This window comes from Spermophilus citellus, assembly GCF_964194105.1.
Source record: "Spermophilus citellus genome assembly, chromosome: X".
NCBI lineage: Eukaryota > Metazoa > Chordata > Mammalia > Rodentia > Sciuridae > Spermophilus > Spermophilus citellus.
This window is the reverse complement of record NC_138190.1, coordinates 107453730-107480644: the sequence shown is the minus strand read 5'-3', so window position 1 is coordinate 107480644 and position 26915 is coordinate 107453730. Positions and strand designations below refer to the sequence as shown.

Here is a 26915-nt window from a genome sequence, read left to right as displayed (position 1 = left end):
AGTAACTGGCTTATAGTAAGTCCCTAAAAAAATGACAAGTTTAGACCCCTTCCCAGGGACACAGGACTCTCTTGCTAATTGTTGGAAGCCTAGGTGTCTCACTTTGATATCCATGCTTTTTGCCCAGGCAATCCAGATTTCTGTTCTCTGTTTCCCTGGAGCAAGAGCTATCCAGTCTAATCACCAATATCATCTTTATCAAGTCCTTGTCTGCCTCCCTCAGGTCCTTAGTAGGTGACCAACTAATCCGATGTACTATTTCAAGATCAAGGATAAGTGGCTGAAGATTGCTTAACATGGTACCCCTTTCTTCTGATACTTGCATTTTTAACAGTTGGACCCTCTCCATACTATGATATTTTTGGGAAAGTGAAAAATGAAATCAATCACAAACCCCCCACTTTACCCCTTCCACCCTGCAAACCATATATTTATCACCTCTTTGTAAGGGTAGACCTGACAAAACTATTACATGGACTAGTAGGGAATGGAGTGGAGGTGTTTTGTCGAGTTCCAAGAAAAAATGTCTAGAATGTATTAAATAGCTGTGTGACCTTGGACAAGCCACTTAACCTCACTTGGCCAGGATTTTCTCAAATTTGCACTGTGAAGGAATTTGATTAGATGATGTTTAAGAGTGTTTCAAACTCTGATATTTTAATGAGTCTGTGAAATCCTGGATTAAAAAGATAGCAGGTGTTACTCTTAGTGTTTAATGTTGTTATCACTATGAAAACTATTATTGTCCAATCTTCCTAGTATTAGAAAATTGATAAGAATAAAGGATGCTTATGGATTGTTGAAATGCACTTGATAAAGACATTAGTTCAAAGGAAGTTTTTCTTCTAATTTCTGTGACTGTGATATATCCCTGCTAAGATGAGAAATTTAATATCTTTAATTTAGCTGCTGCCAAAGAATAAAGTATTTAATTAACATCCTTGGATACTTAGCAAAAATAAATGGCATCCATTCAAAAAGCTTCCCCCTCTAGAGAGATTTGAGGAGTAACAGACTCTTTCTGCCCAATGCCAAAACATCCCATGGCAAGGTGGAAAATGGAGTCACACTCAGCTGCCTATATTACTTGTCAATCCCCTAAATGATACTTCTCGTTGGTGTTTCCCACTGAATGGACTGGTTCTTTGGGCTTTGAGTGAGCCCAGCCTGCAATTCTTGGGAATGGAAGGAAAAAAAAGAAAAAGAAATAAACCACAGGGGTGGGGGGTTTGTTTGGAGCTTGGGGGCTGAAGGGCAAAGAAGACTGGAGAGGAAAATGATTGGAGAGGGACATGATTAGAGAGAAAAATGATTGGAGAGGAAAATGAGTTAGAGACAATTGGTACTTCAAGTGGTCACAGAAAACTCAGAGATGGGAGAGAGGCACATCATTTCCCAGAGTCACTTGGTCCTTGGTTCTTCAGCTAACAAAGCACAAAAGATGCCCCCTCTTTGCTGCCTTCCTCTCTCTCTCTCTGCCCACCACGGCTGCAATCAGAAGAGCTGAGCGACTGATGAGTTTCTGTAATAGACGGTGATTACTTGCAGGAGAGTGACTCTCTGTTCCTTCCTTTTCTGTGTGTTTTGATTGTTTAAGTTTTTTTCAGAAAGAAAGACGTGCAAAGAACCCAGCCACCCCAAAACAAAGGGTTCTTTGAACTCCTCTTTTTCCCTCTACTCCTCCAAAGCAGATTGCATTGCTTTTCTATAAAGCTCTTCCATGCTTTGTAATACTAATGATGATAATGATAATAATGAGCCCTTATACTTTCATAGTGCTTCACGCTTTTCAGAGCACTTTCACATACATTATCTCATTTGATTTTCAAAACAACTCTATAAAGCGTGTAATGCAAGGACTATTATCCTGCCAGATAGGAGACACTGAGGCATGAAGAGGTTAAATTATTTATCCAAGGTGACCTGCACCTGGCTAATTAATGACAGAATCTGCACTGCCCCCCACCCCACTCCCAGGTCTCTGGATTGGGAGTCCAATTCACTTTCTATGAGAGTGTATTTTGTAGCGTGATTATTTTTACAGGTGTACCCGCTTTGAGACAATTCACTATGCATATGAAACAGAAAAGTTAGAGAGTGATGTTTTACTTTGCCAAAAGATTCATGTGCTCTACCCAAGAATTCACTACAGGGCTCTTTTAATTTTCTCCACAGGACAGCAGCTCCCACCGTGATAAGGAACATATTTGTTGGCAGACAATTAGGAACACATTAATTGTTTGTTTACAAACCAGTGAAGTCACTGAGAAAAACCAAAACCCGACTAGGTTGCCAGTACTTAAAGCTACAGTGACATCACAGACTTTTTAGAGCAACTTGACCAAACGTTCTGATTCAGTGGTTGTTTTCCCCACGCTGGCTCTTGGCTTTAATAAATTGCACAGAGTGACCATTATGGGGTTATGGAAAAAACGAAGCCAAAATGAGGCTGTCAGAGTCCCCAACACAAAACAGAACAAAACAACCACACCAAGTAATCCAGCGTTCCCTCCAGGTCCTGGTCAGACCTACCTGACTGTGTGGATACACATCATAAACTCTATGTGTCTGGTAATTGATTTGTAGAAAATAATTACATTCACTGCAAATTAATGGGCATGTTTGGAGAGAATCATGTTTAAACTGTGTCTATGTAATGCTCAGACAAGAGACCAATTCAGTAAGAGGGAAAAAAAAAAAAAAAAACTCCAGTCAGCCTACTTGTTTGGAATCATGTAGACAAAGCAAACAAATGATTGAATTTTTCTACTTTTCAACCTGTTGCTTTGGCAACGCATTGATGCAACTTTGCAAGACAAGCCGTCTTATGGGCAGAATTCTGGGCCCACAGCCAGGGACCAAGGATTCAAGTTCCAGCTCTGCCTAAGGCTAGGGGATCTCACACAATTTGCTTAATTTTGTTTTGTTTCCTTAATGTGTTTTTATGTATAAAATGGAGATTAATGATTCTTGGCCCTGATATTATTAAGATAAATACAATGAGAAAGTGTGTCAAGGTTTTTAAAAAGTATTCAGTGGTGTTGTTTTGAATGCGCCCTTGATGTGGGTCACCATTTTATTAGTTTGAGATATAATCCCTAAGTAGTCCCCTCACCCTTCTCTTTTGATGCCTCTTCAAGAGCATTTTAATTTTTCTCTTTTGGTCTTTGTTACTCTGTGAGTTGTGAGGGCTGGGGTTATTGCCTCCCTTTGCTAGGGGTATTATGGTAAAGATCCATGTGTGGTTTTCTTTCCAATTATCTTGTACAACATTTAACTGGCATCTTAGGGAAAATCAACCCTGGCTTTGCAAAAGCATCCATTCCCCTGTGACCCTCTGATTTCATGTTTGTTTTAGGCATCATATCAATAAAATTCAGTTGATTAAAGGTCCCAGCAGAATACTACTGACTCAGGAGGATGTAACATTTATTAATCTCCACTTTGAGCACTTGACATATGCCTAGTATGGCTTGTGATGTTCTTTAAGAATAAAATACACACTGGATTTAGAAAACTTGTTATAAAAATGTGAAATATCTCATTAAATTAAAATGATTAGATATCAAAATAATATTTTAAATATATTGGGTTAAAGTACATTGTTAAAATTAAGCTCACCTGCTTCTTCTTATAGTTTTTAATGTGATTGATAAAATACACAAACTTACAAACGTGGCATGGAATACTATGCAGCCACAAAAAGAATTAAATTCTATCATGTGCAGCAAAATGAACAGAACTAGAGGACATTATGTTAAGTGAAATAAACCGGCCACAGCAAGGCAAATACTGCATGATCTCACTCATATGTGGAATGTGAAAAAAGTTTATTTCATAGAAGTAGTGAGTAGAAGAGTGATCACTAGAAGCTAGGAAGGGTAGGGGGCAAGAGGAATAGATAGGAGGAATAAGTTCAAGCATTCTACAGCATAGTGGGGTGGCTATAATTTACAACAACTTCTTATTATATATTTTATAAAGAATCACAAGAAAGGAGTTTGAAGTTTCCCAATATAAGGAAATGGTAGATGTTTAAGGATATGGAAATACTAATTACCTTAGTTTTGTCATTTCACATTGTATACATACATCAAATGATCACACTGTACTACATAGATGTGTATAATCAATGTCCATTAAAAATTACTATTGTCCCTCATATTACATTTCAATTGGACAGTGCTGAAAGAACAGTGTGGTGGAAATAAATGCAGTGCACTTTGGTCAATAGATTAGCTTTGACTTCATATAGAAAATTTTTTGTATCTTTGGATTCAACATTTGAATTTTAGTTCCTCAAGAGCAGTGGTATTTTAAAATGATAGCCTATAGCACATGACATGGTGCTTATAATGTATCAGGCACTTGTAAAAGTTTGGTGAATGAATCAACTAGTAAAAAAAGGACTGAATTTCACCAAGATTTCTAGTTGTGATTATGTTGTAATAGGTGATCTTTATTAAGGGTCTGCTACTATGTCCTAGCCCTGGGCTAGGCTTTATGAGAGATAACATGTAATCCTTGTCTTCAAGGGAATTATACTTAAGTTAGAGAGACAAATTATAGTACAGAAGAAAGTTAATAAGCCCCATATTGCAAAAAAGAAATCCAAACAGACAGAAGGACTCAAGGGGAGGCAAATCAGTGAAGGGAGGCTTTTCAGAAGCCCAAAACCAAGGCTGAGTAGTGAAGAAAGAAGGATAGAATTTGTCCAGGTAACAGATTACGAACTGGTTTTTACTTTTGTTTGACCCTCATGATTATTTTAAAAAAGCATCCAGAATTTTAAAATTGTGAAATTACACATAAAAAATCTGTATCTCTGGGTTTTCTTTAAAACTTGGGTTGTAAATATTGGTGCTCTATTGAACAAGGGTGATGATAAATAACAATATTGAAGCATATAATCCAAAATAGCTATAAGAGTGGATTTTGAATGTTCTCATTAGAAAGAAATGATCAATGTTTGAGATACGTTAAGTATCCTGAGTTGATCATTAGACAATGTATAAGTGTACCAAGACATCACACTGTACCCCATAAAGATATACAATTATTGTCTGTCAATAATTTTTTTTTAAAGTTGAAAGATCTGTCAACCTTGTGTCTCATGACAACTGCCTGAAATGTGGTAGTAGTTGATAGTTTTCAAAAATCAGTCAATATTGTCTATAGAGCAGATTATGCTAAGCGAAGCTAGCCAAGCCCTAAAAAACAAATGCCAAATGTCTGCTTTGATATAAAAAGAACAACTAAGAACAGAACAGGAAGGAAGAGCATGAGGAAAAGACTACAGTAAACAAAGACGAATGGGGGGAGAGAAACGGAGAGAGAAGGGAAAGCACATGGAAATAGTAGGAGACCTTCAATGATACATAGAATTATAAGAGGTTATGAGGGGCAAGGGGGAGGGAAAAAAAGGGAGAGAATTGAACAACAGCAGGGGAGGTAGAGAGGGAAGATGGGAGGGGAGGGGAGGGGAGGGGGGATAGTAGGGGATAGGAAAGGTAGCAGAATACAACAGTCACTAATATGGCATTATGTAAAAATGTGAATATGTAACAGATGTGATTCTGCAATCTGTATTTGGGGTGAAAATGGGAGTTCAAAACACAATTTGAGTCAAATGTATGAAAGATGATATATCATGAGCTATGTAATGCTTTAAATAATCAATAAAAAAAAGAAAAAAAATCTACTTTCACAGATTTTTTTAAATCTTCCTGGCTTCTATAGGTATCTTACGAAGAGAAAACAAAAGCTTAGATAAAAAATATGTGGGGAGGGGTTTTGTTAAAGATTGCCAGTGTTGTCTCTTTATGACAGTCTATGTGGCTACACTAGTCTTTATAAATTCTAGTATGGTGGTAGAAGGATGTAGGGAGAGGGTGTGAACACATCAAATTGTCTCCATGTGCCATTTACTATTCCTACAGCACAGTACCATATTTCAGAATTAATTTATCTCAGTTTCCAAACTGGTCATTCACTTAAATGTGACACTGAAAGGTATGTGTGTGAGAATGGATTATACAATAATATCCTGTGAAGTTGGAGTCAAACGAATTGTTTAGCTATTTGATTTAGTTCTCATTTACAACCCTAACTCTTGCTTGTTTAAATCATCAGATGCTTTTGTAAGGTTGATATTGTGTTCCTTAAAATGTATTGCTGAAAGCCAAAACTATCTCTGTGGCGGAAAGCTACACTTCATCCTTATGCCATAAAATCTCATTGATATTAGGCTCCCTTTCTAAACCCACCAGAGGACACTAGGACTCAGAGTGGTGGAATATGGGTTTGTATGAAATTGTCTTATATGAAATTCCCTATCTATCTCAACTGGTAGAAAGTGTAGATGCTGAAGTACAAGCTTGGAAACAATTGTGATGTATAACTCAGTATACTAAGAAAAAACTTTCTGATTTCATAGCAAGATATTTTATCCAGAAATGGATGATCAGCAGTATAAGTCATTGTCCAAATGTAGCAAAATATAGTTAAGTTTTGGTCAAAAGAAATAAACCTATTTTTAAAATCCCTACTTCTTTGGGGTTATTCACAACAAAATGATAGTTCACGTCAATTGCCTAGATATTTGACTGTAAGGTGTCAAAACAATAAACACAGCTCAAAAATTTTGGTCTGACTTAGCCTTTTTCCTTGTACAGCCCTTTCAATAGTTTAGTGAAATCTATAAAACCTCCATCTATATCTTCTCTTTTGCACTAACACATAAACTATATTTGGGTGACTAAAGTATACCTGTTCTTGCTAAATTACCATATATAGCCAAGTAGTGTTACCTTCAGATGAACAGAGTGCCTAGGGTTTTAAAATCTTGCTTATGTTGATAGATCTTTTCTTTTTCACCTATGTATCAACTTTGACATAATGAGAATAAAAAAATTCATCACCACTTTTCTCTATACAAGTGAGAAAAAAAATGAATAGCAAGGAGGATTGATAGCCTTACAGGGAATGTTTTTGTTTATTTGCTTGTTTTATTATTTTGGCACAGGTGGAAAAGGATGGCATTACCCTAGAAGAACATAGCTCTTGGCTTCCAGATCCCTTTTGGCATTTGGCTTGTATCAGGGATTCTGATGGGAAAAGATAGGGGAAGCATACATTTTCCTTAATTGCTGTGTAGTCACAAACTTGCAGCTGGCTGCATCTAATCAGTCAAGAAGCCAAGCCAAGAATTCCATCCAAAAGGAATGTCTGAAAGTGTAAACTCTTGGAGAATATAAAATTAATTCAGTCTAGAAAAATTGGCAGGTTGGGAGAAATCAGGTTAGAAAAGGAAGTTTTTTAGGGGAAAGTGAAGTTGAAGTCCAAATGTATGTGGATTTTGGCAGATTTGATAGCACTTTCTCCTTTGCCCTCCATGAAGAGGTCTATGTCTCCATATACAAATCTAGGTGTTCCTGCTGAGATATGAAAATAAAGAAAGAAAGGGATGCAGATTCCTCCCTGGGCTTGCTCTGTTGGGGAGAGTTCAGGTTAATGCAAGGGTTATGTGAAGAGTCAAGTTTTACATCTTGTAGGGATTGAGTATAGTTTACCATTCATTGTCTTGGAACTTTGAATGTGATAATCTTGTACAGAAGGAGCTTAACTCAAGACTGAGTCAACTAGTGATCTTCACTTGATCAAAGACCATTAATGGCAGAGTGTTAGAAAGTACTTAAGATTGATTATTATTGGCAAACAAGAGTGATAAAAACCATGATGTTGTAGAAAAACACAAGATCAGGAAATATAACACGAAGAATCCTGTTCCAGCCACTATAGCCCTTTCTAGATCTCTATTTTTTTTCATTCTAAAAATGAGGGTGTTGGAGTTGGAAGTGGGACTGGCATAAATAATATTAAATAGAACTGCTAATTCTGGATTGCTATAATTTTAAGAAAGATGCATTTGAAGATATGGAGAAAATATTGAGAAACCTGTTGATTTATTATGCCTTCGAAATGTGAAATAAGTCTACTGCTTTAGTGAAGATATAGAATTTCAATTTTAAAGGTTAACACAGATTGTAGATACCTCTTTATCTTGTCATTCAACTGTGAAGCTCCCCGCCCTCTTTTACCAGACTTAATTGTAAAACTTAACAAGTCAAGGAGTGGAGAATCTGGCCTATTTAAGATTCAAACCCATAAGTCATGAGTCTACTCACTCTCTACCATTTTACTCCTTTCAGGGATTCCTTCTGTCATTAATCTTAAATACACAAAGAAGGATGCTGTTATGATTTGGATGTGAAGTATCCCCCAAAAGCTCAGGTGTGACATAATGGAAGAAGGTTCAAAGGAGAAATGATTGGGTTGAGAGTCTTAACCCAATCAGTGAATTAATCCCCTGATAAGGATTAACTGAGTGGTAACTGAAGTAGTAGGGTGTGACTGGAGGAGGTGCGAATTGGGGCTTGGCTTGCTGGTATGTATTTGTATCTGGAGAGTGGAGTTTCTCTCTCTCTTCTATCTGATCATCATGTGAGCCGCTTTCCTCTGCCACACTCTTCCTCCACAATGTTCAGCCTTACCTTGAGCCCCAAGGAATGGAGCCATCCTTCTGTGGACAAAGTCCTCTGAAACTGTGAGCCCTCAAATAAACTTTTCCTCCTCTACAATTTTTCTGCTTGGGTCTTTTAGTCACAGTGGTAAAAAAGCTGACAAACTGATGTGATTCAGTATAATGTAAAACAAAGAGGCAGTCCTGAGGGTTATAAGGGTGGGATACTGTTCTAGTTCTGGTGTTTTTTATTTTTCAAATGTTAGATTTTTATAAAAAACACTTTTCTAACTTAATTATGGACTATATATAATAACTCACTTCAACTTTAATTTGGTTTCAGTTTCTTGTCTATAAAATTAGGGTCCTGGATTAAATTCTGACTGGTATTACTTATTGTCTCTCCTGTCTATGATTCAAATTCTCTCTGGGAGAAAGAAGTGCATGAAAACCATTTTTTTTGGGGGGGTGATATATGAAGTTTATGTAAGGTGCCAATGATGAACTAAAAAAAGTTTTGAATGTTAGGGAATATTAATCAATCCCATATCTACAGGTTTTAATTCATATGGTTTCTTTCTTATGAATAAAAAAGAAAAGAAAAACAAATAAGCAGAGTATCTATACCATAGCTCAGTGTTCTGTATTAAAAATCATGAGAATTTTGTTCATAACCTTTCTTTCCTAATGTTTTCACAAAGAGGAAGTCGTGCCAGTGTAAACTTCCAGATCGTCTCAGAGGTTCAAAGTGGGAGGTCCCCAAGGCTCTCATTTTCTTCAGGGAGTCTAGCTCCAGGTACCTATGAAGACTCCAAAGTAGCAATTTATGAAGTAGGACACCCAACAGCTATCTAATCTGCTGCCTTCTGGAGTTTTAAAATGGGGTAGTGATTTAGTTGTTAGTCTTTGAGTAAGAATATTGAGGCTTTGGCAATTTGTTTCATTTTTTTTTTTTTTTGCCTGTGTCCACTTACAGACTTGATTGGTTAACACTTTTTTATATATTTTTTAGTGCAGATGGATACAATATCTTTATTAATTTATTTTTATGTGGTACTTAGGATTGAACCCAGGGCCTCAAATGTGTGAAGCAAGTGCTCTACCACTGAATTACAGCCCCAGCCCCATTGGTTAACATTTTTGACAATGATTTTCCTCAGCAACTAATCTCCTTACTTATAACTTTATTTACACTTTAACTCTTGCATTTAATGTACATGTGGAAAAAAGTACTTGAGACCCTATTTCAATGTTTTGTCTAGACATCGGGGACAACAAGACAATAATAAATCAAAGACTAATAATAGAATAATAATAGAAGAAATGACTTCCTATGCTAACTCTTTGGGATGAGTTGTCTAGAGACATGTTTGTGCAGAGCAGAACCTATTCTACTACTTTTCTTCAAATTCTAGTTGATCTTCCTGCACTTCTTATCCTCTGATATTACTAAAACTTTGAAAATATACATTTATTTCTTTTTCTTAGACTCTGCTGCCCCTTTGAGTAATAGGTTACCTTCTGTTGGATAAAATATAAATCATTTTTATTTCACTGGAGTTTCTCTCTTTCAAAATTTAAGAGGCTCCTCCCTCTCCCAAGTTCTAAAATACTAGAATTTGGCAATCATAACAAATCATTCATCAGTTGAAGAGATAAACTATTTCTTCTCAGCAGGAGAGAGTTAAGTAGGTGGTAAAGGGAAACGAGACTGTCCTTCTGTCCTTCCTAAGTGAGGCCTTTCCAGTGTGGTTCCCTTGTTTTGTTTGAAGATACTCCCAAGAGCAGCAAACACCCCCAACTTCAACAGTAACTGCAAAGAAAGTTCATAACAAGAAAAGATGATTTTTCAGTTGTCATCCACATTGGATTCTTCAAGAGAATGTTCTCCATAATTCACAGGGCCTTGCTAGGGTTTGAATGTGTTACCTCTAAAATTTAAATGTTGAAATTTAATGGCTAAATGAGATGATATTAATAGATGGCTTTTGCAAAAATTGATGAGCCCATGAGGGCTCCTCTTTTATGAATGATATTAAAGTTCTTATAAAAGAGACTTTGTGTAGCATTTGGTTAGCTTTTCCTGCTACCTTCTGCCATGTGAGGACACCATGTTCCTCCACTTTAGAGGATGCAGCAATGAGATGCCATCTTGGAAGTGAAGAAAAAGTCCTCACTAGATAATCAAACATGCCATAATTTTATTTTGGACATTCCAGCCTCCAGCAATGTGAGGAATGAATTTCTGTTCTTTATATATTATCCAGTCTCCCAAATGGACTAAGACAGGCCCACAACACCAAAATGACATGGCATATGCTTTTTCAATATACCTGAGCGCTTTGACTTAAATTCATAGCAGGAAGCCTCTGGATCCTAACAGGGAGTTAATTTAATCAAAGAGGAGATTTGCCTTAAATGTAAACTTGAATTATTGGAATTGGCAGCTCTACTATATCAAAGACTATGCATAATGTAAGCTTTTGAATGTCAAATGGAATGGGTTGGTGGCTTTATTAATGTATTGACACTTCTATGATTCTGAAGTCAATCTCAATAACTTTGCTTTTTCATCTGCAAAATGAGGGGTTAAACTGAGTTCTTAATTCTGACTACTTATTACAATGTCCTTGGGTAACTTAAAAATATTTATGCCTCAGTTCCCACTCCTAGCAATTCTGATTCATTTGGTATGGAGAAAGGCCCAGGAATTGTTATGTTTTTAAAGTTCTTGATATGTGCAGCTAGGCTTGATAATTACTGGATTAGAAGACCTCTAAGGCCTCTTCTGGCATGGATATGCTATGATTCTCTGGAAAATTTTATGTGTTCAATTGTGGTATGTTTTATTTGTTGGGGTTGGAAGGTTACAATGTAGAATTGAGAAGGGAAAAATAAACTTTTGTATATAACCAACATTTAAGAATCTGTCAGATATTTCCTTGTTTTGGAAGGAGGCAAGGAGCTGAGTTATTTCCTGGAATGACTGTTGGTCAGTCAGATCCTGAGTGTGTATGGGGTTATCTTTACAATGGAGAGTTGGTGAAAATAACATCACATAGTGAAATCAAGATTAGGGTGAAGGCAGGGTGTGAAGGAAAACAGCTGAGACTAGAAAACTGCCTGCTAGGGCTAAAGAAGTCTCTAGGAGGGAGCATAGGTCAAATGAATCAACAGATCAAACAAAGAAGTCCAGTGTGTCTTCTGAAATTTTCCCTCATTAGGAGTGCTTCAAATAAGACAAATCATTTAGTTCTGCTTTAAAACATCAAATTTCCATAAGAATTTTTATTGGAAGTTCTGAAATTTCCAGATAATGTACCAGTTAATGTTATGAGTAGCAGATGTGTAATAATAAAGGACAGGCTTCTCTAGGATGTACCATGGCATGATACTATACTGACATAAATTCACAATTTCCTGGTATATACAGATGCAGAACTTTCAGAATTGCACAGTAGCCTTGACCTTGATTTCACAGATACTGTTTGAAACGTGTAAAGGAAAGCCAGATGATATGACTTCTGGGCAGAAGAAGTTGTGAATAACAGAGGTGGTGGGGACATGTTATGATCGGCTCTAATAGCCATAGACAGGAGAGTGTCAGGTGAGGAGAGAAGGAATATAATCCTGACACTCAGGAAAAGCCCACTGAATTTATCTTCTGTCTTCGTTTTCTGACTCTTTCTGCCTCTCTACTTTTCAGCTTCTCCCTACATTTTTCTGTTTCACCTTACTGTTTCTTCCCATTCATCTCTCTTACCCAGAGCCTTTTTCTGTGTCCTCACTTTCTGCCTTTTAGATCTGTCTCTACCCCTCTCCCTTCCACCAATCATTTTCTCTTTCTCCTCACAGTCTTAGATCATCAAAGCTCAAAAGGACCTAAGAAATCACTGAATAAGTCCAGCTCTATAGGTGGGGAAACTGAAGCTCAGGTTGATTAAGTGTCTGTGCTAAGGCCACCCTTGAGTTTGAAGCAGAGCCAGATCTAGGACCTTGTTCTCTGTTTCTTAGTTAATACGCCATGGCCTTAGTGAAAAACTGATGGACTTTAAATTACTTCTAAAAACTTTAGTGAATAGAGTTTCATGTTTATTGCTCTTAATTAAAAAGTGAGTGATGAGTGAAGTATTTTATCATTCTCTCTTTTTAAAGAACAAAACAAAACAAATAGTGCATGTATGGTGAAGATAAAACCTGCCCATTTACTCCCTTTTCCTCATTATTCATGAAGTAGGATGCACACAGACTCAGTAAAAATTGGCTTATAAAGTTTGTGAGACTTATTGAAATCTTAAATACACACAATTCCTCCAAGCAAAAGGAAGCCCCATAAGGGGAAAGAGCAACAAAGTGAAAGATAGAAGACCTTGGTTCAGTTCTGAATATGTTATTGCCTAGTCTTTTGAACTTAGACCTATTAGTCTCTTCAGCCTTCAGTTTCTTTATCAACTATGAAGAAATTGGGTTAGGGATACCTAAGAACATTTCCAGCTCTCAAATTTAGTGATTTGGCGGGGAAATGCTATGCTTAGTTACTTGTGGTAGTTAACAATCTGGATAGAATTACAACTTATGTCTTCAGTAGGGTTGATGCCAGGGGAAAGGTATCAGGTGCCAGCTATAAGGCAGAATCAGGGCTGCCAGTACTGCTGTTCAGGTTGTGCACTGCATAATGGGCACCACATCTAAGAGCATTCTATTTCCAGTGACAGTATACACTAACTTATATGAGAGTGCTGTAGGAGTAGTCACAGAGATTCTGGCTTCCTAGCTTAGTCCTGGAATGGGGTGAGGTGCAGAGCCTTCTGAAATCTAAGTCTATACCAGTGTACTCAAGTATGAATATACACAGTAACTGATAAAAACATGTGTACTTAAATATACACTATTTTTGTACTTGCATAATTAATTGTACTTGAGAGAAAATGCACATAAAGGTTCCATATTATTTAATAGTGACAATAGGTTGAGTGACATAAATGTGAATGTACTGAGGTTTTAGTCTACCAGTTATATACCATACATTGACTGATTTTGTAAAAATCCCAGTTAGAGGTTTATTTTTTCAGCTTAATATTTAACCTTTGATCCCACTATAGCGTAAAGTCCTCTGAAGGGTAAAATTTCGAGTTTATGTCAGGCCCTCCTGACTCCTGTGAGTGAATTTTTGATCTCCGGTTGAGAGAGATGATGATGAGAAAAACTTAGAGGTAAATGGGGAGGTGAAGTGAGTACAACAGAGAATGAGGTTCAAAAAAGGCTAGGATGGTAAGTCACAAACTTTATTGTATATCAGAATTACATGGAGGGCTTGAGAAAACACAGATTGATAGACCCCCCACCCACACACACAATTTCTGATTCCAAAAATGGTGGGTAGAACTTAATTATTGGCCTTTCTTACCAGTTCCCAGGTGATGCTAATAGAGCTGATCCAAGGTCACATTTGGAGAATTGCTTGATCAAATGTTTTGACTATTCTGCTACAGGTAGGCACTGATCCTGGAATACCATTCTAAACTCTATGAGCACTAAGTTTGGCTGGTGTAGTTTCCTCCAGCTGCTCAAGGTCTATTGGAGCCATTCCCTTAGTTAAAGGGCTTTGAGCTCCTTGGCTAAAAGGTGCTTTCTAACACAAAGTGCAGGCAAGTACTCAGATGCCTGCAGCTCCCATTAGCCTTTGCCTCTGGCAGGTTTCCAGATGCACTGCTACAGCTGGATATATTCCTTAATAAGAGAGTGGTTACACTCTTTTATTCTCAAGATTTGATTGCACAGAGCTCACTGGTTTATTATCTCTACTTGATAACAAGTTGGTGCAGCCAGAAATGGAATCTCCAGGCTATAGGTAATAGATGTGAAAGCACTTGGAAGTTTAAAGAGCATTGTGCAAATGTAAGACATTATTATTATAGAGAAACGGGAATCTCTATTTGTATTGCTTTTTTTAAAAATTCGGGTTGGACAGAACTAAATAGGATTTGATGACTGAAGCATCCTTGAGACTATGCATGGAAAGAAAATTATCTATCAAACACTGGTGTTACTGCCTTAGAAATAGCAGTTTGTACATTAAGAGTCAAGAATAAATGTACAATCACAAGAATGGGATCCTAATTAGAATAAGTTATACTCCATGTAGGTATAATATGCCAAAATACACTATACTGTTATGTGTATCTAAAAAGAACAAACAATAATAAATGCTATGATCATTACACATCATGTGCATCATCACACTATACTCCATAGATATGTAAAATTTAAAAAGCAAAATAATTTTGAATGAAAAAGCAAAAATATACTTTCAAAAGAGTCCACATTGCATATATTACTATGATAATACATTTGTGCCTTGGAATAAAAAATGTTTAGTTTACATTTAAACCAATCAGTTTGTGATTAAAGCATATGAGCCCCTTAAAATGGCCTGTCTCACAAGAGAAAAATAGATCAAGGTAAATGCAGGAATCATTTGCTGCATTACATCTCCTGCCCTATGTCTCCCACTACAGATGCCTCAAGGCAGTGGGAATTGCAACCACTGACCATCACTATTAATCACAGAAAACCTGGTGCTACATCACTTAGCTGTGAGTAAGTGAAATAACCTAGCATTTTCCAGTTACATGAGGTATTGCATAGAGTGGTATCATTCCTTTTCTGGGATCTGCATACCTGCATTTGTTCCCTTGTCTTGAGTTAGCTTGCATTTTTAACTTTAATTTCTCTTCACAATCTCAATCTAGCTCAGAATACAGAATTCCCATGGGGTGGAGAGTGAGAAAGGAGAAAAATGTGTTTGTATTAATAGTATTACTGTAAACCATTCTTGGGAAGGGACATTACTCTAAAGCTGCTGGCAATTATTATCACTACTCTCTACCTTTTTTCTTTCTAGGGTGACTGGATGTGAGCCTGAAAAGTACCCTCTTGGAGATTTTGGAGACATTAAGTCCATTAAATCAAATGCAAGTGATGCATTTGAAAACATATGAGAAACCCTCATTTATATCCTACAATCAGTCCTTTCTCCAAAGTAACTTACACCAGCTGTTTAGGAACATTCTTTAAGAAATCCATGCAGGGAAACTAGGGTTATTACTGGCTTGGTGTGATCATGAGATGCAATGGCAAAATTATAGGCTCTGGAATCAAAGAAACATGAAAGAATCAAATTCCAGCTCTACTGTGTAAGAGCTATATATTAACTTGGGCAAGTCACCTAAAGCCCCTGAGCCTTAATTTCCTTATTTGTAAAAAAAAGCATATTAATGCTTACTTCCTACTTCCTAGGTTCAGATGAGTATGAAACAAGACAATTCATATAAAACTTCTTGCACATTTCCTGGCACATAGCTTCTTTGTAAAATAATATCTTTTATGATTATTATCAATTAAATATACCATAATTCAGAACTGGAAAAATTAACTGCTAATTTCTTCTTATAAATGGCTATTTCCCTAATTCCACATTTTATGTTCAAAGAGCCCTTGGTTAATTTACTTAAGGAAGCAACCTGTAGATAAGACAAGGATGATCCCTTCTAAATAATTTAAAATCTTGACTGCCCCTTAAACTTTGAGTCCATGAGGCACCTGCTACATCTAGAGCACTGTACATGTGAGAAAACAAAGGAAACAGAATATAGGTGACTCATGGAGGACAGGGTGTACCCTAGGGATTAGGATGAGATCTTGTGATTTGGTATTTCACTTACATGTGATTTTGGTGCCTGGAGCTGAAGTGGAAATAATGAGACATAGGCCCTGAAGAGAGACCAAAGTTAGCTAAAATATGCAATTTCATAGTGGTTTGATGACTCAGGATGTCCAACAGAAAGCTCTATACAAAATTTGGAACCAAAATGGGGCCAAATCTGAGAAAGCTGTAGGCAGTAGATTTCAAACCAGGTTTGAGCATAAGATCGGTTCAGTTTGGTCATCTTAACTCCCTCATATTTCAGTTGATATTGTTGTCCATATTTTAATTCATTTTTTTAAAAGATTTTACAAATTTGGATTTTTATTTTAGATGTGTTAAATTGACTTAACTTTGTCCATTATATATTTTAATAGGCACTTGATATTGAATACAAGTTTGGAGATCATGAGTTGAGGCATAAATTTTAGAATGATCATGTTTCCTAGCAACTGAAAAAATACAAACAAAAACATTATATTTTTCACTCATGAGTTTGGCAAATCTTTTAAAATTAATAATGTCCAGTGTGAATACAGGTATGGGATAAAGAGTGTGCATATGCATTTTGGGAGACTAAGAATTGGTAAAGCCTATTTGGAGGGAAACTTGATAATTTTGATCAAAATTAAAGGTGCATTTGTGGGCTGGGGCTGTCAATCAGTGGCAGAGCACTTGCCTAGCACATTTGGGGCACTGGGTTTGATCCTTAGTATGCATAAAAATAAATAAATAGATAGATAGATAAGGCATACTGTCCATCTACAACTACAATTTTTAAAAAAGTGCATTCATACATTTGTACTGTAACCCAACATTTGCACTTCAAGAACTCAATTCTCTAGTTATACTCTTGCTTGTATGCAAACATAGGTGTATACTTTAGTATACTAAATTTACTTCTTTTGGATAAATACCAAGGAGTGAGTTAGCTGGGTCATATGGTGGTTCCATTACTAGTCTTTTGAAGACCCTCCACACTACATTCCAGAGCAGTTATACTAATTTGCATTCCCACCAACAATGTATGATTATACCTTTTCCACACATCCTCACTAGCATATATTATTATTTGTATACTTGATAATTGCCATTCTGACTGGAGGGAGATGAAATTTCCATGTAGTTTTTTTTTCATTATTTAGAGAATACTTTGTTAGTTTCTGTAATCAAACCCATATAATATGTATGATAAGACCTTACATATTTGATACAGTGCATTACCCTTGTATGAATGGGAAAAAATAAGTTTAACATTTTTAGATCAATATGACTGTTAAATTCTGTACAATACCAACTCAACACGGTAAACTGGGATACTGTTTCCAAAGTTGACAGCATAGCTAAAGTTTCCAAAAATTCAAAATTATATGTGTGTGTGTGTGTGTGTGTGTATATATAAATCAATAATAGCAGTATATTGTGCATCAGTAGCAGCAACAGCTTCTCCAGGTTCTGCTGTCATTTGAACAAAATTAAAGGCGGGGGGGGGGGTGTAAAAAACAAACCAAATCAAAATCCATGTAGTTTTGATCTGCATTTCCCTGATTGCTAGAGATATTCAATATTTGATGGCCATTTGTGTTTCTTCTTTTGAGAACTGTCTGTTTAGTTCCTTTGCCTACTTAATTGATTGGGTTATTTGTGGGTTTTTTTTTTTTTACCTTAAGTTTATTGAATTCTTTATATATTCAGGATATTAATTCCCTGTCAGAGGAGCAGCTGGCAAAGATTCTCCCCCATTCTGTAGGCTTTCTCTTTACTCTCTTAATCATTTCCTTTGCTGTACAGAAGCTTTTTAATTTGATGGCTTCCCACTACTGATTCTTGGTTTTATGTCTTGATCTTTAGGGATCTTTTTGAGGAAGTCAATGCCTGCACCTATACCATGGAGTGTTGATCTTATGTTTTCTTCTAGCAGTTGAAAGGTTTCTCATCTAATACACATTTTGATTTGACTTTTGTGCAGGGTGAGGGATAGGTATCTAATTTCATTTGTCTACATATGGATACAGTTTTCCCAGCACCATTTGCTCCAAATATATATTTGCTCCAACATATACTTTTGGCACTTTTGTCAGGTATCAAAGGGTTGTAAATACGTGGGCTTGTCTTTGTGTCTTCCATTCTATTCCATTGGTCTGCATGTCTACTTTGTTGCCAATGTCATACTTCTTAATTAAAATGGCCCTTAATACTGTCTGATAAGTACATTATACTTCACTGAATAATTCACTTTCTGTAACCCATACTCCAAAGCTATTTCTTTCTTCTTAAACCTCCAATGTTCTTCTCTTTTCTCTACTTTTTTTTTACTATTATCCTGAGTCTAAGCAACTATCTTCTTCCAGCTACCACAACCATTACATTTTCTTTTAATAGACTTTATTCTTTAGTTTTAAGTTCACAGCAAAATTAAGGAGAAAATACAGAGAGTCCATACATATCTCCTGTCCCCACATATTCAGTTTCCCCCATTATCAACAGAGTGGTATGTTTGTTACAATCAATTCATCATAATATCATTATCACTCAAAGTCCATAGTTTACAACAAGATTCACTTTTGGTGATGTATGTTCTGTGGATTTTGACAAAGATATAATGATATGTATTCACCATTATAGCATCATATAAACTAGTTTTACTGCCTTAAAAATCCTCTGTGCTTTGTCTATTCATACCTCTCTCCCCACAACCCCTGGCAACCACTGGAAATTGTTTTTTAATTATTCTCTCCGCATTCACTTTTATCACTCTCAAACTCCTTATACACATTGCAGAGTGCTCTTTTCAAAATGGAATTTGATCATGTCATTCCTTTACTTAACTCTCTTCAATAGATTCCAATTGTTCTCTTCTTTGTGTAGAGACTTTATGTTACAGATTGAATGCCTTTACTATTAAAAATTGACTATTCAAAATTTCTCTTTCATCTTATGACTTTAAAGGAATATTTCCATTTCATATAAGTTGTCAAATTTACTGACATAAAGTTTTAGAAAATAAGTATCTTTAGGGTCTTCAGCATTATTCAGCCTTTCATTCCTAATACTGACAATTTATGTTTTCTCTTTTGTTTCTTGGTCAATTTTTTTAGTGGATAGTCAATTTTATTCATCTTTTCTAAAATTCAGCTTTTGACTTTGGTGATTTTTCTTTGTTGTATCCCTGATTCCTGTTTGATTGTGTTGTATTCTTATTATTTCCTCCTTTCTACTTTTTTGTGTTTAATTTGTTGCTTTTTCTGTTTTTTTTTTTTAAATTGGAAGCTTTGCATTAAACTTCTTTATTTTATAATATAGTCACCTGTAACTACAAAATTCCCATTAAGGGCTCTTTCAATCATGCTTTTAAAGCTTTTTATTATTTAAAATTAAAAATATACAGAAAATAAAGAGAATAATACAACAATATCTATGTGCCCACAACCAACCTTGAACAATTATCAACATTCTATCATTATTATTTCATTTATACCTCTACTCATTCCTAATTCATTGGTTATTATTATTACTTTGTTGAAAAGCCCATATCATTTCTCTAACATTATGGTAAAGAAGCACAACAATATAATCTAGATTTCTCTCCTGATATAGAATAGAGATTACAAAACTGTGGCCCATGGTATATTTTACATTATTAAAAAAAAAGAAACATTTTGTAACAGAAACCACATATGACCTGCAATGCCTAAAATATTAACTGTTTGTACCTTTACAGACAAGCATGGATGACTCCTGATATAAAACAATTTCTTCTTTTCAGAAAAGTACCTTGTATACCTTAGTAAATTTGTGCCTCCCCCAACCACAGGCAATTTCTGTTTGTTTACCTTAAATAAATTTTGCTTGTTCTAAAATCTCATGTAAGTGGAATCATACAACATAAAGACTATGGTATCCATCCATATAATTGCATGTATATGTTGTTCCTTTTCATTGAGTTGTATTCCACTGAATGAATATAGCACAATTTAATTATTCACTTTCCTGCTGATGGGAATTTGGGCTGATTCCAAGTTTGGCTATTGGAAATAAAGGTGATGTGGATATTTTTATATAAATGGTTTTATGAACACATATTTAAATTTCTTTTGGGTAAGTTACTAGAAGTAGAAATTCTAGGCTAAGGGATAGTATACATTTAACTTTAAAACACCATCAAAATTTTTCCCTCTTTTACTTTCCTGAATGTAAGTTAGGAGAGCTTCCTGTGCTTTAAATTATTGGCAATATTTGATATTGTTGGTCTTTTTCTTTTTTTCAATACTGGATATTGAACCTAGGACTTCATGCTAGGCAATCACTCTACAATTGAACTGTACTCTCAGCCTGTCTTTATTTTTTTTTTAACATTTTTTCATTTATTTTAACTTTTTTTATTAGTTGCTCATGATAATACTATGATCTTGACACATCATACATTTGAATCAAATGGGGTATAATTTCTCATTTTTCCAAGTGTACAGGTTGCAGAATCACACTGGTTATACAGCCACTTTTATACATACAGCAATACTAGTGTCTATTTTATTCTGCTGCTCTTCCTATCTCCCCTTCCCCTCCCCTCCCCTCCCATCACCTCTCTCTACCCAATCTAATGTGACACATTTTTTTCCCTCACATCATCATACATGTAATCTGTATAATGATGAGGGTCTCCTTCCATCTTCCGTGCAATTCCCCTTCTCCCTCCCATTCCCTCCCACCTCTCTTCCCTATTTAGTGGTAGTCTTCTTTTCATGCTCTTTCTCCCTACCCCATTTAGAGTCACCCCACTTATACCAGAGACTCTGCGTCTAATAGAAGAAAAAGTAGGCCCTAATCTTCATCATGTTGGATTAGGCCCCAACTTCCTTAATAAGACTCCTATAGCACAGGAATTAAAACCAAGAATCAAACTAAAAAGCTTCTTCTCAGCAAAAGAAACAATCTGTGGGGTGAACAGAGAGCCTACATTCTGGGAGTAAATTTTTTACCCCTCATACATCAGAGCACTAATCTCTAGGGTATATAAAGAACTCAAAAAGCCAAGCACCAAAAATAAATAAATAACCCAATCAATGAATGGGTAAGGGACCTGTTTGTGATTTTGTGACTAGTTTATTTCACATAGAATGATGTCACATTGTCTTTTTTAAAATTTGTTCTAATTAGTTATACATGACAGTAGAATATCATTTTGACACATTATACATAAATGAGTATAACTTCTCTTTCTTATTTTGGTAGGTGATGTAAAATCACACTGGTCGTGTAATCATATATGCATATAGGGTAATAAAATGTCTTTATTGATATAATTACATGAAATAAAATTTACACATCTTAGGCATTCCATTCAGTGAATTTTGATAATTGCATAGATCTACATAATATATATTATGTCCATTACCCTAAAACTTTCCTTCCCCCACTTTTCAGTGATTCTCCCATTCCAGAGGCAACCATAGTTCTCATTTACATCACCATAAATTAATATATTTTTGTTTGTTTGGTACAGGGGATTGAACTCAGGGGGACTTGAACACTGAGCCAAACCCCCATCCCTATTTTGTATTTTATCTAAAGGCAGGATCTCACTGAGTTGCTTAGCACCTTGCTTTTGCTGAGGCTGGCTTTGAATTCATGATCCTTCTGTAGGAGTGTGCCATAATTCCTGGCTATATATTTTTTTAATATTTTTTTTCCGTTCTTGGATTTCATATAGATAGAATGAGTCAGTATTTTTGTGCCTCGTTTATTTCTCTCAACAGAGGTGCATTTTAAAATTAATCCATGATTTTTCATGTATCAGTAATACATTTTAAAATTGTCTACTGTCACTTTATTTTATGAATATTTTGCAATTTATTTACCATTTCCTTTTGATGAACATTTGTTTTAAGTTTTTAAGCATTAGGAATAATGCCAAAATAAATATTTTTAATGTAATAAGAAAACATAAACTTAACCATTATAGTTGTACAGTTCAGTAGTGTTAAATGTATTCATATTATTATGAAATAGAGCTCTAAATCTTTTTGTCTTGCAAATCTGAAATGCTATATCCACTAGCAAAAAAAATCACCTTTTTCCCCTTCTTACCAGACTTTGGTAACCAACATTCTGATTTGTTTCTATAAATTTTCTTAATGATGTCTTTTTATCAGTAAAATTTTTAGGTTCAATAAAGACAGGTTGCCAAATTCATCAATTATTTTCTTCCCTTCTTCTTTCTTCATTTCTCTCTCACTCCTTTGTCTCACACTATCTTTCTTTCTTTTTAGTAGACTGTTCTCCCCAAATTCTTGCCTATTCCAAGAATCTGGATTTAGTTTTATAATCCATTTTGAATTAGTTTTTATGTATAGACTGAGACAGTGATGAAGATTCATTTTTTCCATAGATATTCAGTGTTCTAGTAACAATTGTTCAACAAATAGTTTTCTTTTCTCTGTTGAATTAACTTTGCAACTTGGTGAAAAATTTAATGACTATATATGTGTGCAGGTATTTTTGAATTCCCTCCTCTGGTTCATTCACTCATCAGTATACCCTAATGCCAATACCACATCTTCATGATTACCATAGATCTAGAGAGTAAGTCCTAAAGTCAAGCGGTGTAAACCCCTCCAACTTGTTCTTTTTCAGTTTTGTTTTGGATATTGAAAGTCTTTTTAAAAATTTTATCAAAGATTTTTTTTTTAGTTTTTAGCTTTTGATGGACCTTTATTTTATTTATTTATTTATATGTGGTATGAGAATCAAACTCAGTGCCTCACATATGCTAGGCAAGCACTCTACCACTGAGCCACAACTCCAGCCCCTGGAGTTCATTTTTAATACTCTGTGCCTTTTTCCAAATTCACTGTCTGGCTGGGGGTGGTGGCACACATCTGTAATCCCAGCACTTTGGGGGAGGCTGAGGCAGGAGGATTGCAAGTTTGAGACCAGTCCCAGCAACTTAGCAAGACCCTTGTCTCAAAATTAAAAAAAAATAATAATAAGGGCTAAGGATGTAGCTCAGTGCTAAAGTGCCCTTGGGTTCAGTACCAAAACAAACAAACAACAAAAACCAATTTCATTATTTCATTACCTGAAGGAAACCTTGCTGCAGGCCTCTGGTCTGTGCTCTCAGGTTCTTCACAAGGTGCCTCTCACGGCTCTTCCTTTACACACATTGCATCCAATGCAGAAATCTAGAAGAGCACCAAGAAAAAAAAACTCTCCGATAGTGTGCATGTATGTCTCCCACATGCATGTGTGTGCACTTGCACACACACACTCACACACACACATATACACAGAGACTTGTTGCGTTGCTTATGTTTCTCACTTATGAATTTTTCCCACATCATGTGCAATTTTTCTATAACAGCATTTCATTTTCTACACAGTATTTCAGACTATTAGATCTGCTATCATCTATTTAAATTAGCCCTTATTGTAAGATTTATGTTATTTCCAGGTTTTTCTCTATTAATAATAATGTTTTAATAAACACAGACATGATTACTTCTAATTCCATGAAAATAAATATTTCCATAGAGAAAAGAAATTGCTAATTTACAGAAGCCTGGTATGGGGTGTGGTAACTAAGAGGGTGGAAACAGAAATGGGGAAATGTAAAATTGAAACAGGACCATCCCTTAGGAAAAACAACAGGTATGTAAGAGGTTTCTGGCTTTCTTTTTACAGCAAAGGCTTCTGGGCATCCCTTCAAATCCCAGTCCCAGGCCAGGCCTGAATGGTTGAGATGCCTGCCATACTTAATGAAACTATGAATTCACTGCACAAATATTGTCTCTTCTTTTTCCCCATTTCTGAGCCACAACCCCAGCCCCATTATCAAAGACTTTTAAAAAAATCTTTGGGGCTGGGGATGTGGCTCAAGCGGTGGCACGCTCGCCTGGCATGTGTGCGGCCTGGGTTCGATTCTCAGCACCACATACAAACAAAGATGTTGTGTCTGCCGAAAACTAAAAAATAAATATTAAAATTCTCTCTCTCTCTCTCTCTCTTTCTATCTATCTAAAAATGTCTTTGATAAAATTTATCAATAAATTTTAGAATCAACTTACCCATGACTCCAATAAAGACTTCTGGATTTTTGATGAGGATTTCAATTAATTAACAAATAAATCTAAGTAAAATAAACATCGTAGCAATATTGAATATTCCAGTCTATTAATGTGGTATATATTTACATTTACTTCAGTTTTCTTCAAATTTTTTCATGAATGTTTTGATGCATGTTACATAGTGTTGATAGAAATGGTGACATCTTTGCCATGTTTAGGCTGAAGAAGAAAATGATCCAGAATTTTACTCTGAGATCTAATGTTACCTGAAGATTTTTCATACATATCATTTTCCTTATATTCCAAATTTTCTATGAATTCATTTTTATGTTAAATAAATTTTGTATTTTTTCAAGACTTTTTTTTTTGCTACTTGTTGCAACGATTTCATGGTTTTATGCCTTTTTTTCTGTTAATATAGTACATTGCCTTTTTAAGAAAGAAACATTAAAAAACCTTACTTAAAATCTCTGGGATAAAATTCACCTGTTCATGATATACTTTTTATTATAATTTTTATATATTGCTACATAATATTTGCTAACATTTTTAAGGATTTTTGCATCTATGTTTATGAAGAGAATGATCTATAATTTTCTTTTAATGTTCATCAGTTTTACGTATCAGGGTTATATTTGGCTTCATAAAACAGTTTGGGTGTCTTTATTTTCTGAAAGAATTGGTAGAAAATTTGTATTATTAAAATTTTCATAAGCATTTTAGTCAACATTTTAACCACTGGGACCAAAAGAACTGACAACAACAATTAGAGGAGGATAAGTTTATTTTGGCTCAGAGTTCCAGAGGTCTTCATCCATATACCCCCTCAACTCTATAGCTCTCTGCCAGAAGTGAGGCAGAACATCATGGTGGAAGGGTATGGTGGAGGAAAGCAGCTCAGGACATGACAACAAGGAAGCAGAGAGGGAGCTCTGCTCACCAGGGACAAAATATAAACCCCAAAGTCATGCCCCTAGTGACCCAATTCCTCCAACCTCCCCATACCCGCCTGCAGTTATCACCCAGTTAATCCATATCAGTGGATTAATGCAGTTATTAGGTTAAAGATCTCATAATCCAATCATATTGCCTGTGAATTTTCCTTTGTTGTCTTACACATGAGTTTTTGGGGGTTCCTCATATCTAAATCATAACAATAAATTTTATCAGTAAAATAATCTGGCCCTAGTATTTTCTTTTTGGGGATGTTTTAAAAAACAAATTCAATTTCTTTGACAAATATAAGGCTATTAGGATTATTATTTTCTATTTTCCAGGTTTAATAAACTGTGTTGTTCAATAAATTTATGGTAAGTTGTTTTTATTAGCATTAAGTTGTTTAAAATTCCTTTTTTCACTAATATTTGTGAGGTCTGTAGTAGTGCCGTCACTTTCATTCATGATATTGATAATTTATATATATATTTTTTTTCGTAACAGTCGTATTAGAGATTTATCAAACGTATTATTTTTTTAAGTAAAAGGTTTTCACTTTATTTCTTTTTTGCCTGTTTTCTATTTGAATGACTCGTGCTCTTATTGTTATTATTTCCTTCTTTCTACCTATATTTGGTTTAATTTCTTCATCCTTTTCTGTTTTTAGAAACAGAGAATATTATTTTAATCACTCTTTATTTTTAACCTACATATTTCTCTTTAAGCTCTGTTGTAGATGTGTAACATAAATTCTAATGTTGTATTTTATTGTCTTTAGTTTGAAATAATTATGATTCCCATTTTTATTTCATTTTTGATCCATGTATTATTGTAAAACATATTGCTTAATTACCAGGTATTTGGTGCTCTTATAGATAACACATTTAATGCATTCCTTATTTAGCTCTTGTGAGTATGAGTCAAATAGAGTATATCATCTGAAAATTCAATCCTTTAAAATTTATAAATTTTTACAGTTAAATATGTTGTCTATCTTAGTCAACATTCCACATGCACTGTGAATTAGTGAATATTGTACAGTTGTTGGTTGTAGAGTTCTATTAACATCAATTAGGTCATGACAGTTGATAGTGTAATTCAAATCTTCTATATCCTTACTGCTTTTTATTAATACATTTTTATCAATTACTGTTAAAATTTCCCTATTATCTAATTCTGTGAATTTTTCTTTGTGTAATTTGAAGCTCTGATTTTAAGTAGACATACATTAATGTATTGGTAAATATTTCTCTGCTGATATTCCATACCTGTATATTTGTTTTTCATATATGAAAACTTAATTGTCTATTAAGTTCTCAAATGTATTTATAATATCAGTGTGAAAGTCTTTTTTTTTTCTAATTGCAACATTTGTGTCTCCATAGAGTTGATATCTACTGGTCATTTTTTTACCCTTGACTCTGGGTCACATTTTTTTTGTTGTTGTTTCTTTGTACACCTAAAGGTTTTTGGTTTGTTATTGAGCATTATTAGTCTGGACTCTGTTATGCTGATTGAAGAATTATTTTTTGTCTTTGAAGGAAAACTCACAGTTTACCCATTTTAGTTTCAAGTATAGCTTTACCTCTACTTCTCACTGTCTTCCAATATTTTTTGCTTTCATCTTTTATTTGTTCTTTCTAGATATACATGACTGTAGAGTACATTGTGAAATATTTATAGAAACATG

At 35.1% G+C, this 26915-nt stretch overlaps 1 protein-coding gene across 1 annotated transcript in view; it reads left to right on the top strand.

Annotated features, from left to right (window-relative positions):
• The window catches only part of GUCY2F (guanylate cyclase 2F, retinal), a gene marked incomplete at both ends in the record, with an annotated part of 89911 nt that overhangs the window by 26398 nt on the left and 36598 nt on the right, over window positions 1-26915 (top strand). Inside the window, 4 exon segments of the mRNA XM_081277732.1 lie at window positions 3359-3464; window positions 9224-9352; window positions 15426-15437; window positions 15439-15518. Coding sequence (XP_081133858.1) covers window positions 3359-3464; window positions 9224-9352; window positions 15426-15437; window positions 15439-15518 — 327 coding nt within the window.